We start from the raw sequence: 17,205 nt of genomic DNA, 5'->3' as shown, positions 1-17,205 counted from the left end.
GTCGATATTCTTTCCCTCGCCAGCGCAGCAGCGTTGTGCGGCGAAGCGCGCTTAGCAGGGGTCCCGCGCCAAATTAGCAACACGTGCGAAGAAACGTGGAAAGCGCGTCCGTTGCGTCGCCGAAGGCGGCGAATTAAATGGAAAAGAATGAAGGGAGAAAAAAATAATTAAGCGCGCACTCGAGAGGAGTGCATGAAATTGAATGAACCCAGCTGCGGGACACGATTCCTTATTCCCCCGCCGAAAACGAGGCTCCACAACGCCCGCCAGCCATCAGCGCGAGGCCCCGAATTAAACGAAAGTGGATTCAGTTTTCATTCGCGACATTCGACTTTGTACTTTTCGTTCGCACACACATGCACACACGCACGATCTCTGGCATAAGAGGCAGTTTCTCGTCTAGAGGAAATGGAACGCCGTTTTAGAGCAGCCAGATCGGTGCGACGCGTCGCCTGTCGCAAACTAGAAAGAAACAAAACGTGGCGCAGACGCCTGGCCGTGTTTTATTTCTCGTATTCGCTTCCTTGCCTCCAAAGCCCGGTGGCGTTCGAATTCCGCCGTTTTGCTCTCTCCGCCGGAGGTGTTGTCTCTTATTGTTTCCGACAGCAGGGGGCGCTGCCGACAGAGTTCGTTGCATGCCCCGGTCGCTCCGAACGAAATTCGCCGCCAGCTGCCCCTGACTTCTTGACTGCCTCCCCTCTCTCACCCCTCTGCATGAACTCTCAACCCCTCCGTCTCCTCCTTGTTGCGAAGCTGCTTGGAGCTCGAGACGAAAGGACTGCAAGGGGGGGAACTAGACTCGAACTCACAGCCTTAACCAGTCGTCGAACACAGTCGCCTTCATTCACATTTTTTCTTCTTTCCCGTCAACCTAGCCGCTTGCGAGTTTTTCCAAGTCTTCCTCTCCTTTATCATCCATGGAGAGAGGCCTGCCCTGTGGATGCAGCGTTGAGAGGAGTTCCTTCTGGCTCCCCTCCTCCCTCCCACTATAGCTCGAGCGAAATCTGAGCGCTTGGCTTGGGCTCCTTGCGCGCGGCGGCGGCTTGTGCGCAGTTTCTCCGTAATGGGAAACACAAGACGTGTTCCTTCCGCGAACTGTGTCTTTTTCCTCTGCGCCCACTTCCCCCCTATTACTCGTTGGCGTCTCCCGGCGTGCTGCGCTGGTTTTCGGTCCCTCCGAAAGAAACTTTAGAGAAAAAAATTTTCGCCGGATTAAGAAGTAAGTCGAACTATCCGGAGAATAAATAAAAGATAAGCGCCAGGCGCCTTATTTAGCGAGTGTTCGGCTTCTCTGCAGAACAGGGCGACATTACAGTGCAGGCGGCGTAGTGTCGTAGCGTTCTTTGCTTGCTTGTTTGTTCGTCTCTGCGCTTGTTTCGATTGCTTGCTTGCTTGCTTGTTCGTTTCTGTGCTTGTTTCGATGAGATTGTAATGCTTCTCTACTATCAAGCCAGAATGAAACGCAAACAGGGAAAATAAGCTAGAAAGCGCATTCGCCTTTCGCCACTGTACGTGACGCTGGTGTGTTCTTGGTTCCACCATGATCACGCTCTCTGAAGTTCATCCTGAGAGGCGTTCTAACTTGCCTTACAGTCAGCGTTTAGTTTTGGCGTTACAGTACATGGGCTGCTCTGGTGCGTCTGCCTAGCGCTGTAGACTCGTCGTTTGTCCAACGTAGCGCTAACTTCGCTTTAGTTCGAATGGTTTTCGCCGGGCATGCACCTTGTGTCGAAAACTGTCCAGAGTATAGGGGAAAAAAAAACAGCGTGGAAATGTCATTGGCCTCATCATTGACAGATGTTTCAGATGACAGATGACATCATTGACAGATGTTTCAGGGTGGCGGACACAACCAAGCAGCGCCTCCTAGACAGCAGGCCTGTGCGCTGAGTTTTATAACGTTTACATTGCTTGAATTTCCATTGCCAAGACTGGCGTGACGAAAGCGCTGACGTCAAAATCACCGCGGCTTACTCGGGAGCGACCCCAATTAGATTCCGTGGCAGTCGGGCAAGGTAGCATGGCGTCACGGATCGAAGTGCACCGGCCCTGTCCTAGCTAGGAAGCGTTGGTTAAAGGCGCCTTAGCGTTCGCAAAAAAAGCTGAGTCGTCGGCACAGCGCATGCGCAAAACCCGAACACCTTTCTCGCAGGACGGACGGCAGTGCTGAGCATAAGCTATTACTAGACTGACTAATAGGATGTTAATACAGGATTTCATAACAGCTCTCATCCCTTCCCGAAGACAGAGACGATGAAACTAATGAAAACTACAGAGATGCTAGCCTGATATATGCGGCGAGATACTCATGTGGGGGGTGAGGGAAGGGGGGGGGGCAGCGTTCAGCATTCACGGGCGTGTTCGGACGGCACAGGTCCAAGTGCTCAGTTTTCAGTCATCGTCCTCGTTAGTAGCCGCGAAGACGCTGTCCATTACTGGGCATCGACCGCCGCACTGCACTCATTCGCGACTTCGGCTCATCTTTTCTTGCCTGCTTCTTTCTCGACCGCGGGGTTAAGAAGGAAAAAAAAAAGAAAAGGAAAAGCAAGATCTTTAGACAGATGGGTGCCCGCCCCGGCCTCCTGGGCCCTCTTCATTACGGGCCAGGTCGAGACCCGATCCCTCGAAAACAGTCCGTCGGCTGTTCCTCCCGGTTAGGCGCCCGATCACGCGTGATGCATGCTACAACCTCGGTGGCTGCTACAGCGGCGTGCTCGCCGTAGCGCGGTGCGGAAGCGTAGACGCTTGCACCTTCATGAGGTGCGCGTTTGCGCTCTAACGAGTGAGAGAGAGAGAGAGAGAAAAAGAAAGAAAGAAAAGGAAAGAAAGTGCAGTCATGTTCGCTCCTGCATCACAGCACTATACGCCATCACAGACCGCGACGCCCCCTTATGCATATACGTGCGTGCGCGCACGTGAACTAGACGAGCAGCTAGAGCGCGCGTCGGGTTCTGTCAAAAAGATACTAAGAAGCAAAAGGAATTAACTGCAGAAATTAATAACTGGTTCGTTCTTTTGCTCCGGTCGCGGCTGAGTGTAACGATGCACCGGCGCTTATTAATGAGGCTCGCCGCGCTGCGCGCCCATACGTGTATATATATACACACACCCTGTAGGCTGCAGGGGGCCAAGCATTTTTAATGCGCACTCCCCCTCTCACTCAAGCCGTCCTTTTCTTTATTTTTATGTTGCGCGCTGTCGTGCGAGCCAGTTTCACTAACGTGCGATTAGCGCGGCGGCCTTCAATGCGGCGACCGTGCGAGCTGCACCATCAACAACAACACTGCCTCCCTGCTCGCAGTTTCTTCTCGCTTCCCACTCGTTTCCGTATAACACAGCGCATCGTCGTCAGTGGCGTGAGCGCAGCGCCCCAGACGCGACGGTCCCTAATGCTGCAGCCACGTATATACGCTTTGCGCAGATGCCCAACATTCTGTGGCACACCCAGTCTTCTCTTCGAAACGTTTTTCACTCGAATTTGTATTGCTTTGCTTCGAAGCGGCCGGTAATTACGCGTCACGGCATCTTTGCGTTTTCGTAGACCGTGTGCGTCCGTCCATGTTTCAGGGAGCGCTGCTGCAGGAAACAGCGCGTCAGCTCGGCGTGCGCTGTTTACAACCGCGAAAAGAACCGCGCGTATATACACGCTCGCAGACGGGCGTTCGCGGTCTCGAGTACTGCCGCAGCTTCCTCCACAAGTCGACAGTCTGCGGCCTGCATGCACAACCGCACAGCCACCCGCGGGAGCGGAAATAAACTGGCCAAAAGGTTTATACTTTTCTTCGCAGCAGCGCAAGTGGCGACATGTTGTGATGCTTTGTTAAACCGCGACGCGTTAGATGGGTATTTGTGTCGCGTGAGTGTTCTTTCCGAATGGGGGGGAAGAAGTGGACCAACCGTACGGTTAAAAGAAAAAAAAAAGAGAGAACTTTCCGCCGCCGTCTTTATGTCAGCAACTATAAACGGAACAGATTGCACAAATCCAACAAGAGAGAGAAAGAGCTTTAGCCTGTTCGTAATGCGTATCGCTGCTTACGTAATACTGGAACACCTGAGACGCAGACGTGAGCAGCACCCTCGGGGGCGCCATCCTGTGGCCGTGAATTCATTCGTAGCGCCACCAAACTATATCGTTGCAGCGATATGGGTCATGCGCTACTTAGCTGCCGGCGCAAAAGCGCCGCGAAATCGTGACCATTGATGCATCGCCCGCTGCTTTATTTTGCTTCAACGAAAACAGTCACGCAACACAGACGTTACTAAGGCGTTGCGGTTGTACATTTAGCGTCACAAGATGTCGGCCAGCTGCTGCTGGCGGCGTTCACGTTACATTTGCATTTCGAATCGTTATTGTTACAATGGAGGCGCATATGTTTATATAGATGTCTTATGCGGAATTAAGGACGTCCCCGTGTAGTCGGTAACTGTATGCGGATACCTGCAAAACCTGCGATATTCCGGTATTTCTTGAACGGAATGTGGTATAAGGACCGGCTAAAGCTAACATCTTCATTGCCCTTCGTCTGCAGCTCGCCTGGCCTCCGGCGTTCTCCACGCCTTTCTTTCTTTCGAGCTCTGCATGTATCGGCGTGCCAGAGACATGCCCCACAGGGCGACCTCGCCAACTGAAGCCCTGCTCTCGAAAGCCCCTTTCGGTCTCTTCCTCGCATCTTCCACTGCCTCTTCTTTTCCCTCCTCCCCTTCCTCCTCCTTTCCCATTGCTTCCAAAGCTATGCATGGAGAGAGCGAGAGAGAGAGAGAGAGAGAGAGAGAGAGAGAGAGAGAGAGAGAGAGAGAGAGAGAGACCGCGAGGAGGGTGAGATGGTTCCGACCACCTTTGCGTGCCCTTCTAAGTATCGGGCCACTTCGATGATTTATCGAACCCCCGGTCCTTCTCCACCCGCCGTGTCCCTTTTCTTTCTTTCTTCTCTCTTGTGTCCCGAAGCGGTGGCGAATTAATTGCCGGTCGCGGGGACGACACCGCGGGCAATTTTCATTCATGATGGGCGCTCCGCGAGCGAGAGACCTCAGCCACGGACACTCGCTAGCCTTGCGCAACCAAAGGCGGGCGAGATTTATTTCGGTTTCCGCGGGCGGTGTGTACGGTGTTGTCGGCGGTCTATCGGCGCGTGATTTGCTGCCGCGTTCTTTAACTTGCCCATTCGTAATGTTACGACCGGTCGACGGCGTTTTTTTTGGCCATTTCTTCGAAGCGCTGCGTCATACCTTTAGCCGGCTCACACGCATGCATGCGCCCCTTCGTGGACCGTCCAGCAGGTTACGGGCTGACGCGTTATAATCGCGTAACAAATGGCATGGGCGTGGATTCAGCGTTTCGTTAGGCGCGTCTTTATCATTATTACTTTTTTTTTTTTCAATCAGCGACTTAAAGAAGAAAGTTGGTAGCCGCGCCTTACGAGAAACCCTAATCCGTCGGCCTATAAGAGCGCGAGGGAGGTGGAGCAGAAACGTGCCTTTTTTTCGTTGCGTTCGCCTTTTAATCACGCGTTATGAACCTGCATATTATATATATACTGCGCGCGGTCGGGGCACGCCTTCGATTACGCGGGGCGTTCTCGTGGGACATGCATATTTAACGTCACACTAGTTGCGCGTGCAAGCAGCGCTACCGGATTCGTTTCTGCGGCGGCTGGTCACCTTAACGGCTGGCTTCCGTTTAACGACGTGATATTACGACCTGTTCTTAACGCCTGTAGTACACCGACGCGGTTACGGTCGGTCGTCGAAATTGTCGCTTCGCTGAGGTCACGCGAGCCTGAGCGCCAACCGTATGGGAGCTTTGCTGCCATTATGTAATAAGTTGGCTGTCGTCTGCGCTTTCGTCCTTTCGTTGGCTGTCGTCCCCCCCCACCTTCGCGCACCGTCCAAATTAGCCCTCCAGCAAACTCAAGCGTCAAGGCATCTTAAGCATTTTCAACGCTTTTGGAAAGGCGTGGGCCGCATTTTATTATGCAACGCCTTCTTTCACAGGTGTTAAATAACATATAAGGTCATGGAACGTATTTGTTATTGTTATCTATAACCGAGATCGAGTAGCTCAAGTGCTTCGCTGTTCGCTTATCCGAGCGAACGAAGTCAGGATGTATGCTGCACGAAGTGAACAGGACCACACGTACGTCTCACGACTTCACAACCTATAGAGCATGCCGCGGTTGGGCTGATTTAAATCTACCGCCGTGGCAAGGGTGGTGGCGAGAGGTGACAAGATGGTGCTGCGTCAAGAAACGCAATCATATATTTGCTGCCATAAACGTCGTTCGTAAACGGGGCTAAGCACACCCTGTAGTAACAACAAAGCATGGTGGTCGCAGCATAAAAAAATTATGGGGTTTTACGTGCCAAAACCACTTTCTGGACTCCGGAAATTTGGATCACCTGGGGTTCTTTAACGTGCACCTAAATCTAAGCACACGGGTGTTTTCGCATTTCGCCCCCATCGAAATGCGGCCGCCGTGGCCGGGATGCGATCCCGCGACCTCGTGCTCAGCAGCCTAACACCATAGCCACTGAGCAACCACGGCGGGTGGTGGTCGCAGCACAACTATGTTCCGCCGTGTGGAGGTTTATGTTTCAAAAAGAATTTTCGCCAGCTCGCTGCACGCTTTCGCGCACTTCGTGACGTCACCGGCTGACTGTTTGTGTCGTCTGCTTGCCCCACTTGCAGCAGAGCGGCAACGTGCTGAGCTTCTGCAACGAGACGCTGAAGCTGAACGGCAGTTCGCCCATCTCGCGTGCCGCCAGCGCCGTGTTCGAGAACCTGACGCTGACGTCGGTCGCGGCTGCCGCCACGCCGCAGCACAGCGTGGCTTTCCTCGGCTCCGACAGAGGGCGCCTCAAGAAGGTAAGAAGCTTTTTCTTTATTATCATTTTAAACCTAGGCAGTACATTAGCCAGTATAATGGCAGGAGCTTGGCGGCGCAACCCACCGCCCCGTTCCAAAGGAGATGCTCATAACATGCTCATAACATCCGTCCAACCATCCAAGCTATTAGTGAACCTGTCACGCACGTGAGCATTAGCAAGGAACCAGTGGGCACGTATTGCTACAGAATGTCGCGCCGCACTCCCAGATATAAATGTGAACGTATAGAGTCACCCTGACCGAGGGTGACTCTATATGAGTTCCACTTTAAGTGTACAGTTTAGTTTCTGCTGTACGCTACACTTTAAGAGCAGCGCGGGAGGCGCAGATCTCCGGCAGTGACGAGCAGATTGGGAAAACTTGCAATGAAGCGGACTTTCTATTTTTAATAACGGAGACAAGATACGCCAGAAAGATAGAAAACACGCTCTAGCCCGGTGTCACGTGACACCACCCCTATCAGAGTGAGCGCTCGCGTAATCATCATCATCATCATCAAACAATACAATAAGCCTTGCTGACGCCTCGCAGTGTTCATCCAGAGGTAAACTTGGACCCAGTCACTGACCGAGGCAAACTCGCATACCCGCGCCTTTGATAACTAAATAAATAAATAAATAAATAAATAAATAAATAAAAAACACAAACTTCTTGACCATAGATGCATTGTTTCTTTCAAACGGCGTTGAAAGTAGCTTAGATAATGAAAGCTCAGCGTGTTTCAGGTTGGGATGCCCTGCTTCAGGAGTTGTGCACTGTGGGTATACCATGTAATGAAAAAAATTGTCATTCACCTCAAGGTAGGGTGGAGCTACGTAGCAAGACTTACGCGAGCTTCCCGTGAAAGAAATCGTCGCATTTGTAGAAGGAGAAAAAAAAATCTTTCCTGGCCTGGGGAATGCGAACAAGGGACCACCGCCTGACATGACAGTTTCCATCGCCTGACCCGAGCTTTCTTTCTGATAACGCTCATTAGCGCGCTCCTTTTTAAAACGAGACCGCCGGACACCGGCGACACGTACGATTCCATATCGCCTGCGCCTTTAACAACATCCCAGGCAGCAGCCCCGTCTCTCCCGATAAACTCTTTTTGACATTTCACGGTAATGTGCGTCGTGCGAATTGGTCGATGATGCCGGCGGCAATTAGACGAGGTAAAATGGCAGGCGGACGCCGCCAGCAGTAAGTCATCGATTTAGGACGCCGCGCCGCTGCCGCTTTTTCGCTTCTCCGACATCGACTAATTGAGCGTCGTCGGCGGCGGCGGGAATCATTTCACACGCTGCATAAACGTCGGTCGTTAGCGCCGCGACGACCGAATTCCGAACCTCTCCCCCCCGGCGGGGCGCTTCGCGGCTGCCCAATTTTCCGCCGCGCTCCACCGATTTTTCCCGGAGCAAATATGGCGGCGCTCGCTACAGCCCTATCTCTCTATATATAGAGAAAGATAGGTCGGCTGCACCGCGCGCGGTAATCCGTCACCTGTGGCCGCCAATTCGTCGCGCGTCGTACGCCTGACGGCGGCGAAGGAGGGGCGCCTCTTTTCGTTCTATTCTACGCGCAGGGAAGGAAATGGGCTCAGGTAGGGCTGGGTGGGGGGCGGGCGAAAGGTACCCGCGGGCTGATTCGAATCGGGGAAGCGTCCGCGATCGTGCCTCACAGCTGGGCCTCACCCGAAAAGCACGCTCGCCTGGCGCAAATTGGATGTCGTCCCATTCCCGAACGCTTCCTCCACCTCCGTCTCGCCAGAGCTGTCTTTGTGTTTCCTTTCTCTATTCCCTGCTTTCGTTTCCCGATACTACTTTCTCGTCTTTTCTTTCTTTCCCCATCCCAGCTGCTCCCTATACGTGCCCCTTTTTGTCTTTTTCCTCGTCGCGTCTCCTTCGTACCCGACAGGCGCGTTCGGCGTCTCTCGGTGCCTCGGAATGTGTATACTGGTCCGGCCCGGCCGCCTCCAGCCGGCGGGGCCGCGTCTCGGCCAGGCGTCTTGCGTTGCCCTCCGCGAAATGGCCCGCGAAGATCTTTCCTCCTTCTGGCGGCGACAACAACGGCAAAACAAGGCCTTTTTTTCTCTCGCGACAACTCTCCCCTTTCCCCTTCCTTTCCCGTACACATCCTGCGCGCACGGCTTCTCCTTCTTCCCCTTACACGCGATGCGTTCCCCTCTTCCCGTTTATTATTATTATTTTTCTTTCTCGCGAACCCGTTTCAGCCAGTTTCCGCCAAATGTGGCACATCCCCCCCCATCTCCCTTACCGCTTTGTCTCGGCTGCTCTTTTCAATCGGCCCGTGCGCCGCATTGTTTTGATCGCCCACACAAGGCCGTCTCCTTCCCGGATTCTTTTTTTCCTTTTTTCCCTAGAAGTAGAGTACCTCGCCTTCGCGGCGTCTTCCCTAACGGCGCAGGTCGTCTTGTTCGAGCCCGGGGGCCTCTTGCGCATGTAGGCCTGCCGCTGTTTCGATCCCCATCTCTTCCTCCCTCACTCGCTCTCTCCCATCCTGTATACTTGTTCACGGACCGTCGCCTTCCTTTCCGCGCTATATGTCTCTATTTGTTTCCCGCTGTCCCCTCGCTTCCCTTAATCGGCCGGCCGCGCTGTTTCTTCTCCCATGTCTGAACGACGATAGCGACGCCAGGTTCGCGCTGAGGTGAGAATGGCGCGAAATGGCCGGGTGAGGAGGAAAACAAAGAGGCGGACGAGGGCGGGGGAGGCGAGGAACACGACGGGAAACGGGAACTGCTTGAGGGAAATGGAGGAGGGAAGCGCGAGAGCAGCACGGCGAAAGGGGGAAAACGAGGAGGGAGGCGACGGCCGCAGCATGTTCGACTTCCGGGCGGTCGCCTAACGATTTGTCCGGTGACGGCGAGCTGAATGTCGACGATTAAACGAAGCCTTTATAGCGCGCTCTCTGTCACTATCTATCTATCTTTCCCACTCGTTCTCTCAGTCGTTTGCAGTATGTACGCGGCACGCCGGTGTATATATCGGCCTCGCGTCGAACGCATTCACGACTGTTCGCTGCTGGGCAGGCATAGCGAGAATGCACGTAAACGCCGGTTCGGCGAATAGCTGTTCGATTAGGATCGATGTGGCCCGGCGAGCAAAGGGACGCTTCTACTTCATATATCGACTACCGAAAGCGGAGGGATAGGGAACTGCGCCGTTGTGGAAGACAAAGATGAACAAGTTCACAGACCGAACGCAAGATGGGCGATTTGAACGTGTTCTGGTCGTTTTGCTCGCGTCAGTTGGTAAATCAGCACGCCCCCTCGAAGTGTACCTGAAAAGCCCAGCCCATGCGCTGTTTACAAGTCTGTATTAATGACGTAACACCAACGGCGGTTTATTCTCAAAATTTCACTTGTTTATGCTGTAATGACTGCCGAACGGTTCAGGGAAGTGTGCGTCGTGCCCTCCCACGGAAGAACGTCATAGAGGAGCGCCTATACAGCCACGCTATACCGCACTGCTTGTCTCTGCGCAGCACTCGGGTCGGCCATCTGTATAGATGTCAGACTGCTGCTATCAATCCATATGCCCGCACCACCAGCACGTATGGCCCCCGAGACGCAGCAGCCATTTGGGCGCATTCGCAGGCGCCGATAAGCGCCTTCCCCGGTCTGCGCTCGCACCCGTCCCCCCACCCCACCCCATCCTCCGTCCTCTTTTCCGTTCCGTCTCCGCCGTTCGGTACTGCGGCTGCCCAGATTGCGTCTAAGTGGGCGTTTCCTCCCCTTTTTCCTGTTTCTGGCCATCGTCAGCGAGCGGCGGCGCCTCTCTAGACCGCGGGTCCCCTCCGGGCCCCCGGGGTGTCGTCGAGGTGCGCACTGCGAAGTTTCCTGTGTTGCCCCTCGACGAACCGCGTATAGACCCTTTTCACGCTTACCAACAGGCTTCCCAGAAGACTTCCGGTTAAGCCCTCTGGAACAACGCAAGTAACAATAGCTTATAAGTTTACAGAACCCTCCAGCTGGCATAAGTTTTGCTAAGAAGTTGGAATGTTCTACAAATTAATTTTATTGTTCAGGGCCACAAAAGAAATCCCATACATGAGATCTACACATGCCGCACTTTCTTTATATCTGAACACATCAAGAATATGTGCCTACAGTAAATTATGCGCGAAATACTTCCGTTTTCTTGGCAAACTTGACTGTCAGAAATGCATGACCGGAAGTTTTCTGGGGTCATGAATGCACTGCTGCCACAGCGTGGATGAAAAAGGTCTATAGTAGTGCAAACTTAGCTCGTGACGCGAGCCCTCTCGGACCTCGCGAAATGTCGCGCACCTCGGCTATGTTTAGAAAATAAAGCTATTGTAACGCTGACCGTCTCCTCCTTAGATGAAAGTGGAATGGAAAGACAGGATGCCGTTAAAATTTCATACGAGCACCGCCCGCGGGTGACGCCGCCGAAGAAACGGTTCCCCCTCGAACGTTGTCAGAGCCGAGATGGGAACTCGTCGACGCAGTCTGTGTTTGCAGGGAACGCGAAGCTCTGACGAGATTTCCTTCGTCACCAGAACAGCAACGTGTGTGAGGAAAACTTATGTCCCCGTCCCCCTGTCGTCACGCGGACGTATACTGAATCACGTGGCACGACGGAAGCTTTAAGTATGAAATGCTGAGCAGGGCGCTCGCATTGCGGCTGTTGTGGGCGTTAATGTGGTACCGTCCATGAAACGTAGCGACGTCTCGAAAAGTAAGAAACACTCTGTACATGCATGTCGGCAGAGACGGAAAGTCGATGATACGTCATCGCGCGAATTAAACGCACCTTACTATACTGCTATACTATAGAGCAGACATGAACTTATCTTTGAACACCTGCTCCTTCCCACCGCACTTGATGGACTGTAAGCAGCGATATCCCCCCCCCCCTTTTTTTTTTCGTCGCAACACAGTGATGTTTGAAAAAAGGAAGTTATCAAACCGACGAAGTAATACTCGCACAAACACAGCATGAATCTGGACAGCGTGGGTCATCCTAATGTGTGCTGTGACGATGCCCGTGCTCTGTTCCATGTTTCAGATGTTCCTGACGAATCAGGGCCGAGCCGAACAGTTCGAGGAGGTGACCATCGACGACGGAAACCCCATCTTGCCCGACATGGAAGTCGACAATACGGGACACTTCCTCTACGTGGCCTCGCCTTACAAGGTCAGCTGATCGATGTCACCTTCCCAGCATGCACTATTGTATACTCTACTCAATGTCATACTCTACTTCAAGTTGTAATCCATATAGCAAGTGGCATGTGCCGAGTGTACTTACTGTACGTTATATTCCAGTACACTTTACGGGCATACATAAGACGCAGTCCGCGCCAAATAATGAAATACTTATTGCTAATGCACAGCTTGACCATTCGCTGCTGTTGCGGGCGTGATCAAGTGATTCGAACTTCAGTGATTCGCACTTTGTTAAGGCGCCTAACGTAATGTGCGGCCATGTTCAAACATGTTCGATCATTCTTAGTCTGGTTATCGTACACCGATGGACGACGTCCTTGTTGAGATGCTTGTTGCAGTAATAGTTATGAAATTAGTTATTTCTCAATATTGGCGATGTTAATTTGCTTATATATACTGGCGTTCTTATGTTTGATTCCTCGTTTATCGCACGACTGTCGGCCGCGGTTGCTCATTAGTTTCGTTTGATCTCCTGCTTTTGGGGGGGGGGGGGGGGGGGGGGCATATCTAAGCGTGGCATAGTGGGTTCGACTCCCGGCCACTGCATGGTACTGAACTCTCACGTGTGCAGAATAAGAAAGGAAGAAAATGCTCGATTTTAGTACGCATTAAGAAGCCTTATTGTTCCAATTTTATCCGGAATACCCCTTCCCTCCCACTACCTCCTCCCTCCTTGTATGTATGTCGTCCTTCGTACAGGCACCGCGAAGCTTTGCGACGTGAAGCGCCGTTAGGATAATTATACTACACCGATGAACGACGCTTTTGCAAAGCATTCCTCGTTGTCGTATTGCTTGCGGGCTTCTTATTTCCCTAATACACATAGATGACTGATCATTCGCATTTGTTTCTTCCGCCTTATTTTTTTGTTTCCTTGTTCCTACAACATCACGTGTCAGAGCATACAAGCGCCTACAGCATAGCGTGCAAGAGCCGGCGTCGAGTTCGCGGCAGATTTGAACGTATTGTCACGTTGACGAGGGCTCCGTTGTCGAGCGCTTCAGTCCTCCCCCCTCCCCCCCCCCCCAAAAAAAATGGGGAGGAAACAAGCAACACACAAAACGCATAAAGAGTGACGTACTGCTTGCTGCACGCGCAGCCGCCGCATCTCAGCGCCCTCCTCCCGTCGTCGTTGCCCTGCGCTTGACATCGCGGGGTGGTGCTCGCTGATTCGAGTTTGGCGTGAGTTGAGCGATGCGGGAAAGCGCCCCTCCGTCGACACGCATACACAAAAGCCGACGGCGGAGCTTTCTTGCCGGAGACGTTGCAGCGCGTACGCAGCTATACAGTTGCGTGCACTTGTGTACGTCGAGCGGAGATCGAGCGCGCTCCCTTCTTTATAAAAATAGACTCTCCTTCGTTTGAACTAGGAACGGCAAGTCCTCCTGCGGAGTCCTCTAAAGTGAAGTGCACCGATGGGCACTGTCAGGTACGCAGCGTTCACTTGTGGCGCCTGCGAAGAGCGAAACGCTCGGCGATCGTGTTTTGTACTCGGGAGCAGCCAAGCCGGAAAAAAGCATTGCAAGGTTTGCAGTGCCTGTGCCTGACGCGTGCGGGGGAACTCGCGCTTGTTGACCGTTCAGTTCAGTGCGCCCTAAACTTTAATATCACGTCGCTCGAATCATACGTGGCTCACCACAACTATGTCTAAAAACACATCAAATGCAGATCACGCGTAGCGTGCAGTTAAATAAGTATCGTCGCACCAAGTGCGCTGTCCTGGCTGGGAGGTTCGACGTGAAAACGTGACGGCTACCTTGTACTGTGCTGCACATAACTTCTTAGGTTGCGGCAAGCGCCTGACTGCTCCCAGTCTCGCTGATTTCGGCAACGCGGCGGAAGCGGCAACCGCGCGCTTCCGGTACGATCGAACGAACGTCCCGACATCCGTACGCCGTATCCTTTCTTTCTTTCTTTCTTTCTTTCTGTCTTTCTTCCATTCGCATTTCTTTGAGCAGCATACGCGTTCGGTCGGTTTCAAGTCTCGGCACGCGGTTGGAGAGTGTCGCGTGCCACGGCTATATCGCGTGCGTTGAATGACTCATGCTCGAGTGTCGACCGAATACGAGACTGCATTGTCTCGCGCTTACATAGGATAGAGAGAGAGAGAGGAGGAGATTCTTGAAGATGGGAAGGAAAGGTTGGGGTAAAGTGCAGCGCAGTAACTGTCAGCAGAGGACACCTCAACCGCGTTGCACAGGGGGTAGGGAATGAAAGTAGGGGGAGAGAAAGAGCACCAGAAACAAGGAAGAAGACGCTGTCCGATCCGGAGGAGAGGAGCAGCAAAGCAGAACGGCTTGCACGCGCGGAGTGACGCGGAAGTCGCGGATCCCGCCGAACTACACGACGCCTGCGCTTTCTCTCGCGGCGTCGGGCCGGCGCCCTCCGAGAGGATCGACCTCCTATATGCTGCCTCCCTCGGGAGCCTCGGTTCCAAGTCACTTCCAAAACCCAGGGCATCGCACCGAGACATGTCAGCGTCAAGGGGTGCAGCAAGGCCCGTGCACCGCGGGTCCCAACGCGCACGCCCCGCTGTTGGCCCCTCCTTTCGCGATTCCCGACTCCCATGCGCGCTGCTCCTGCTGTCGGCCTGCACTAAACGCTTTGAAAGAAAACAAACAGCTTTCGCGTGGCGCTATGGACACTGATCTCTGGAGGGAACCCCGCGCCGCCCCCAGATCATCGTCTGGGCTGTCAAATTACTCGCTGAGCCGTTTCTCACTTGACTTGACTTTTTTTTTTTTCCTCGCTTTGTGAAAACCAAAAATATACTGCGGATCCGTTCAAATACGTCTTCTTTACCGAAAGACGACGTACTATTTTGCACGTCGCAATGTATACCGTCGAAGGACACGTGCTGTAGGGCGGTATTATCACCTCATCTTGGCTTGGGCACTCGGCTCTTAACGTCTCTCACGCATCGACCCCGTGAAGTGCTTGTGTGTTGATATCTGCAGAATGTGGAGGCGTTGGAACGCCTGTACGAGCCGCAAATGCAGTGGCCATGCCGCGGCTAAGCGAGTTGCAACTACTTTCTGCGTTGCCCAAACTAACATTCTAGCGAGGGTCGCGCACGTCTCTCTCTCTCTCTCTCTCTCTCTGCGAGTGTGGCTACCGCGGAAGACGGCAGAAGAACGCAAGTCGGCCGAGTGGGTTGCGGCGGCGGCAACGTGATAGATTGGTCCGCGGCGCGCGCTGGCGCCTCGCATGGCCGTGTCATTCAACTCGCACCGCCGCCGTCGCTGCCCGAGGAACGACGGACGTGCCTGTCTCGGTAAACCCGGCCGGGTCGATGCGGCTTGGCCCCGTTAGCGTATAAGCGCCGCCGCCGCCGCCGCCGCCGCCGCCGCCGCCGCCCTGCGGCTTTTCCCGGTTCCGAGCACCTGCCCGCCGGGCTCGTCGACTCGTTGGTCAGCTAAGCCTGCCGAACTGCGGTCCGGACCCCGCGCGCTCCTACTCCTCCTGCTGCAGGGTGCCTGCCCGCTGCGCTCCCCGCGGGCTTCGCTCATTTCCGGAGCCGCGAACTCGCAGCTGAGCCCCTCGTCCGTGCACCCTCCCCCCTCCCACCCTTTCCGAGTTCCTTCGTTTCCCTTCACAAACACGCCCGTCGAGACGGGCTCGGAGACGTTGCGTCAGAAAGTGTTTCGGCTCCGCTATACTTTCGTTCTCGCTTTCGCCGCAACGGCAAACGAGATTTCCCGTGCTATCCCATGATAGCTCGTCCCGAAAGTCGCTCGTTGTATACATATACAAGCTCGGCAGGAGAGTAACGTTCAGTAACAACATGCAATCTCGGCGCGAGCCTAGAAGGGGGTGCGGTGCGGTGACTGCGGTGCCAGTACGTATAGGACACGTGATCTAGAACACGAATAGGCGCGCAAGCCTTTATAGCTTGTACGTTCCTTCGTTGCGCACGTGTCACTTCTGGTGCACGCACGCTCGCTCGAAGCATTTTTTACACGTCGAGTAAATTTGCCCAACGGTCGAAGAAGCTTCGTGCAAATGAGCGAAAAATGTCGCGCAGTGCGTTTGTTGCAGTGAAGAAAGGAATGACGCTTGCGCCAACCTTTCTTTCTCTTTCGCGAAGTCTGGTACGCGAAGAGGGCTAATATATTGCAGAACAGCCTCGCAAAGGCAGGGAGGCAGGCCGTTCTTTCAAATCCGTCGCGAACAGCTATTAGTCTCGCGAACGTTGCGATAGGAGCAACAAGATTGCGACCGCATTTGCATAAAGGATAGCGGTCGACAGCGAAGTGCGCTTCGTTATATTGTCTGCCTCGATGAAAGCATTCGATGCCGGCGCGTAAGGTGTATTCCAGTATGTTAGCTGAAACGTTGGAACGAACAATAAAAGAAACTCGTTCTCCTGCGCGCATGCCGTTTGACATCGGTAAACAGGCCGCGTTTATTATCTCTACCGTTGTCTTTTCTTTTTCCGTATTCATTAGTTGCGGGTATCAGGTAGAAAGAAAAAGAATGAAAGAAGGTAGGAAGGTTAGCTTTACTAACTTCTGGTTAGCTCTTCCTGCTCGAGGGATCCCATTGGGAAGAAAATGGCAAAGTCCATCTGGGGCTCTCACGCATAACCTTGCGTGTTTATATATATATATATATATATATATATATATATATATATATATATATATATATATATATATATATATATATATATATATATATATATATATATATGGCCTGAAGGTGTTATCATAGGCTCTGCCTCAGACTAGCCCTACCCTTAATTCGCAACCAAACCTGCTACTTCAAATTTTCCCCGCATTTCTTTATTACTACCCCCCCTCCCCCCCACCGACATATCCACTGCAGTTTGTGGCAGAGCAATCGCTACTAAATCGTTCCGCTGCATAACCATACGCTGCCGCCCTGCAGAGACAACAGTCGGCTACGTTTCACCGAGGCGCCTCGTTATATGATCCGGGCCGTGCACAGTACATAAACAGGAAGTCGGCGAACGAGGTTGGGACGCACGGCAGCGAAGACGAGAGAGCGCTCGCCCCGACTGCCGCGCTGCCCGGACGACTCCGCGACGTCTGACGGCCGTTCTCCTACGGCCAGCCTCCGGTCGAACAAAAGGACTGTCAACGTCAAGCGCGGGCTTGCGGGGGAC

The 17,205-nt window shown here is 53.3% G+C and overlaps 1 protein-coding gene and 1 long non-coding RNA gene across 4 annotated transcripts in view; one reads left to right on the top strand and one right to left on the bottom strand.

The window, feature by feature from the left end:
- Positions 1–17,205, top strand: part of LOC139060084 (plexin-B-like) — a 149,073-nt gene that overhangs the window by 92,432 nt on the left and 39,436 nt on the right. The window contains exons 5-6 of the mRNA XM_070538880.1: positions 6,686–6,862; positions 11,917–12,045. Of these exons, the coding sequence (XP_070394981.1) occupies positions 6,686–6,862; positions 11,917–12,045 (306 nt within the window). The remainder of the gene's footprint in view (positions 1–6,685; positions 6,863–11,916; positions 12,046–17,205) is intronic.
- Positions 1–17,205, bottom strand: part of LOC139060085 (uncharacterized) — a 427,207-nt gene that overhangs the window by 388,346 nt on the left and 21,656 nt on the right. The window lies entirely within an intron of this gene.

Source organism: Dermacentor albipictus, chromosome 5 (genome assembly GCF_038994185.2).
Source record: "Dermacentor albipictus isolate Rhodes 1998 colony chromosome 5, USDA_Dalb.pri_finalv2, whole genome shotgun sequence".
In the NCBI taxonomy this organism is placed as follows: Eukaryota; Metazoa; Arthropoda; class Arachnida; order Ixodida; family Ixodidae; genus Dermacentor; species Dermacentor albipictus.
This window is presented reverse-complemented; position numbering and strand designations above follow the sequence as displayed.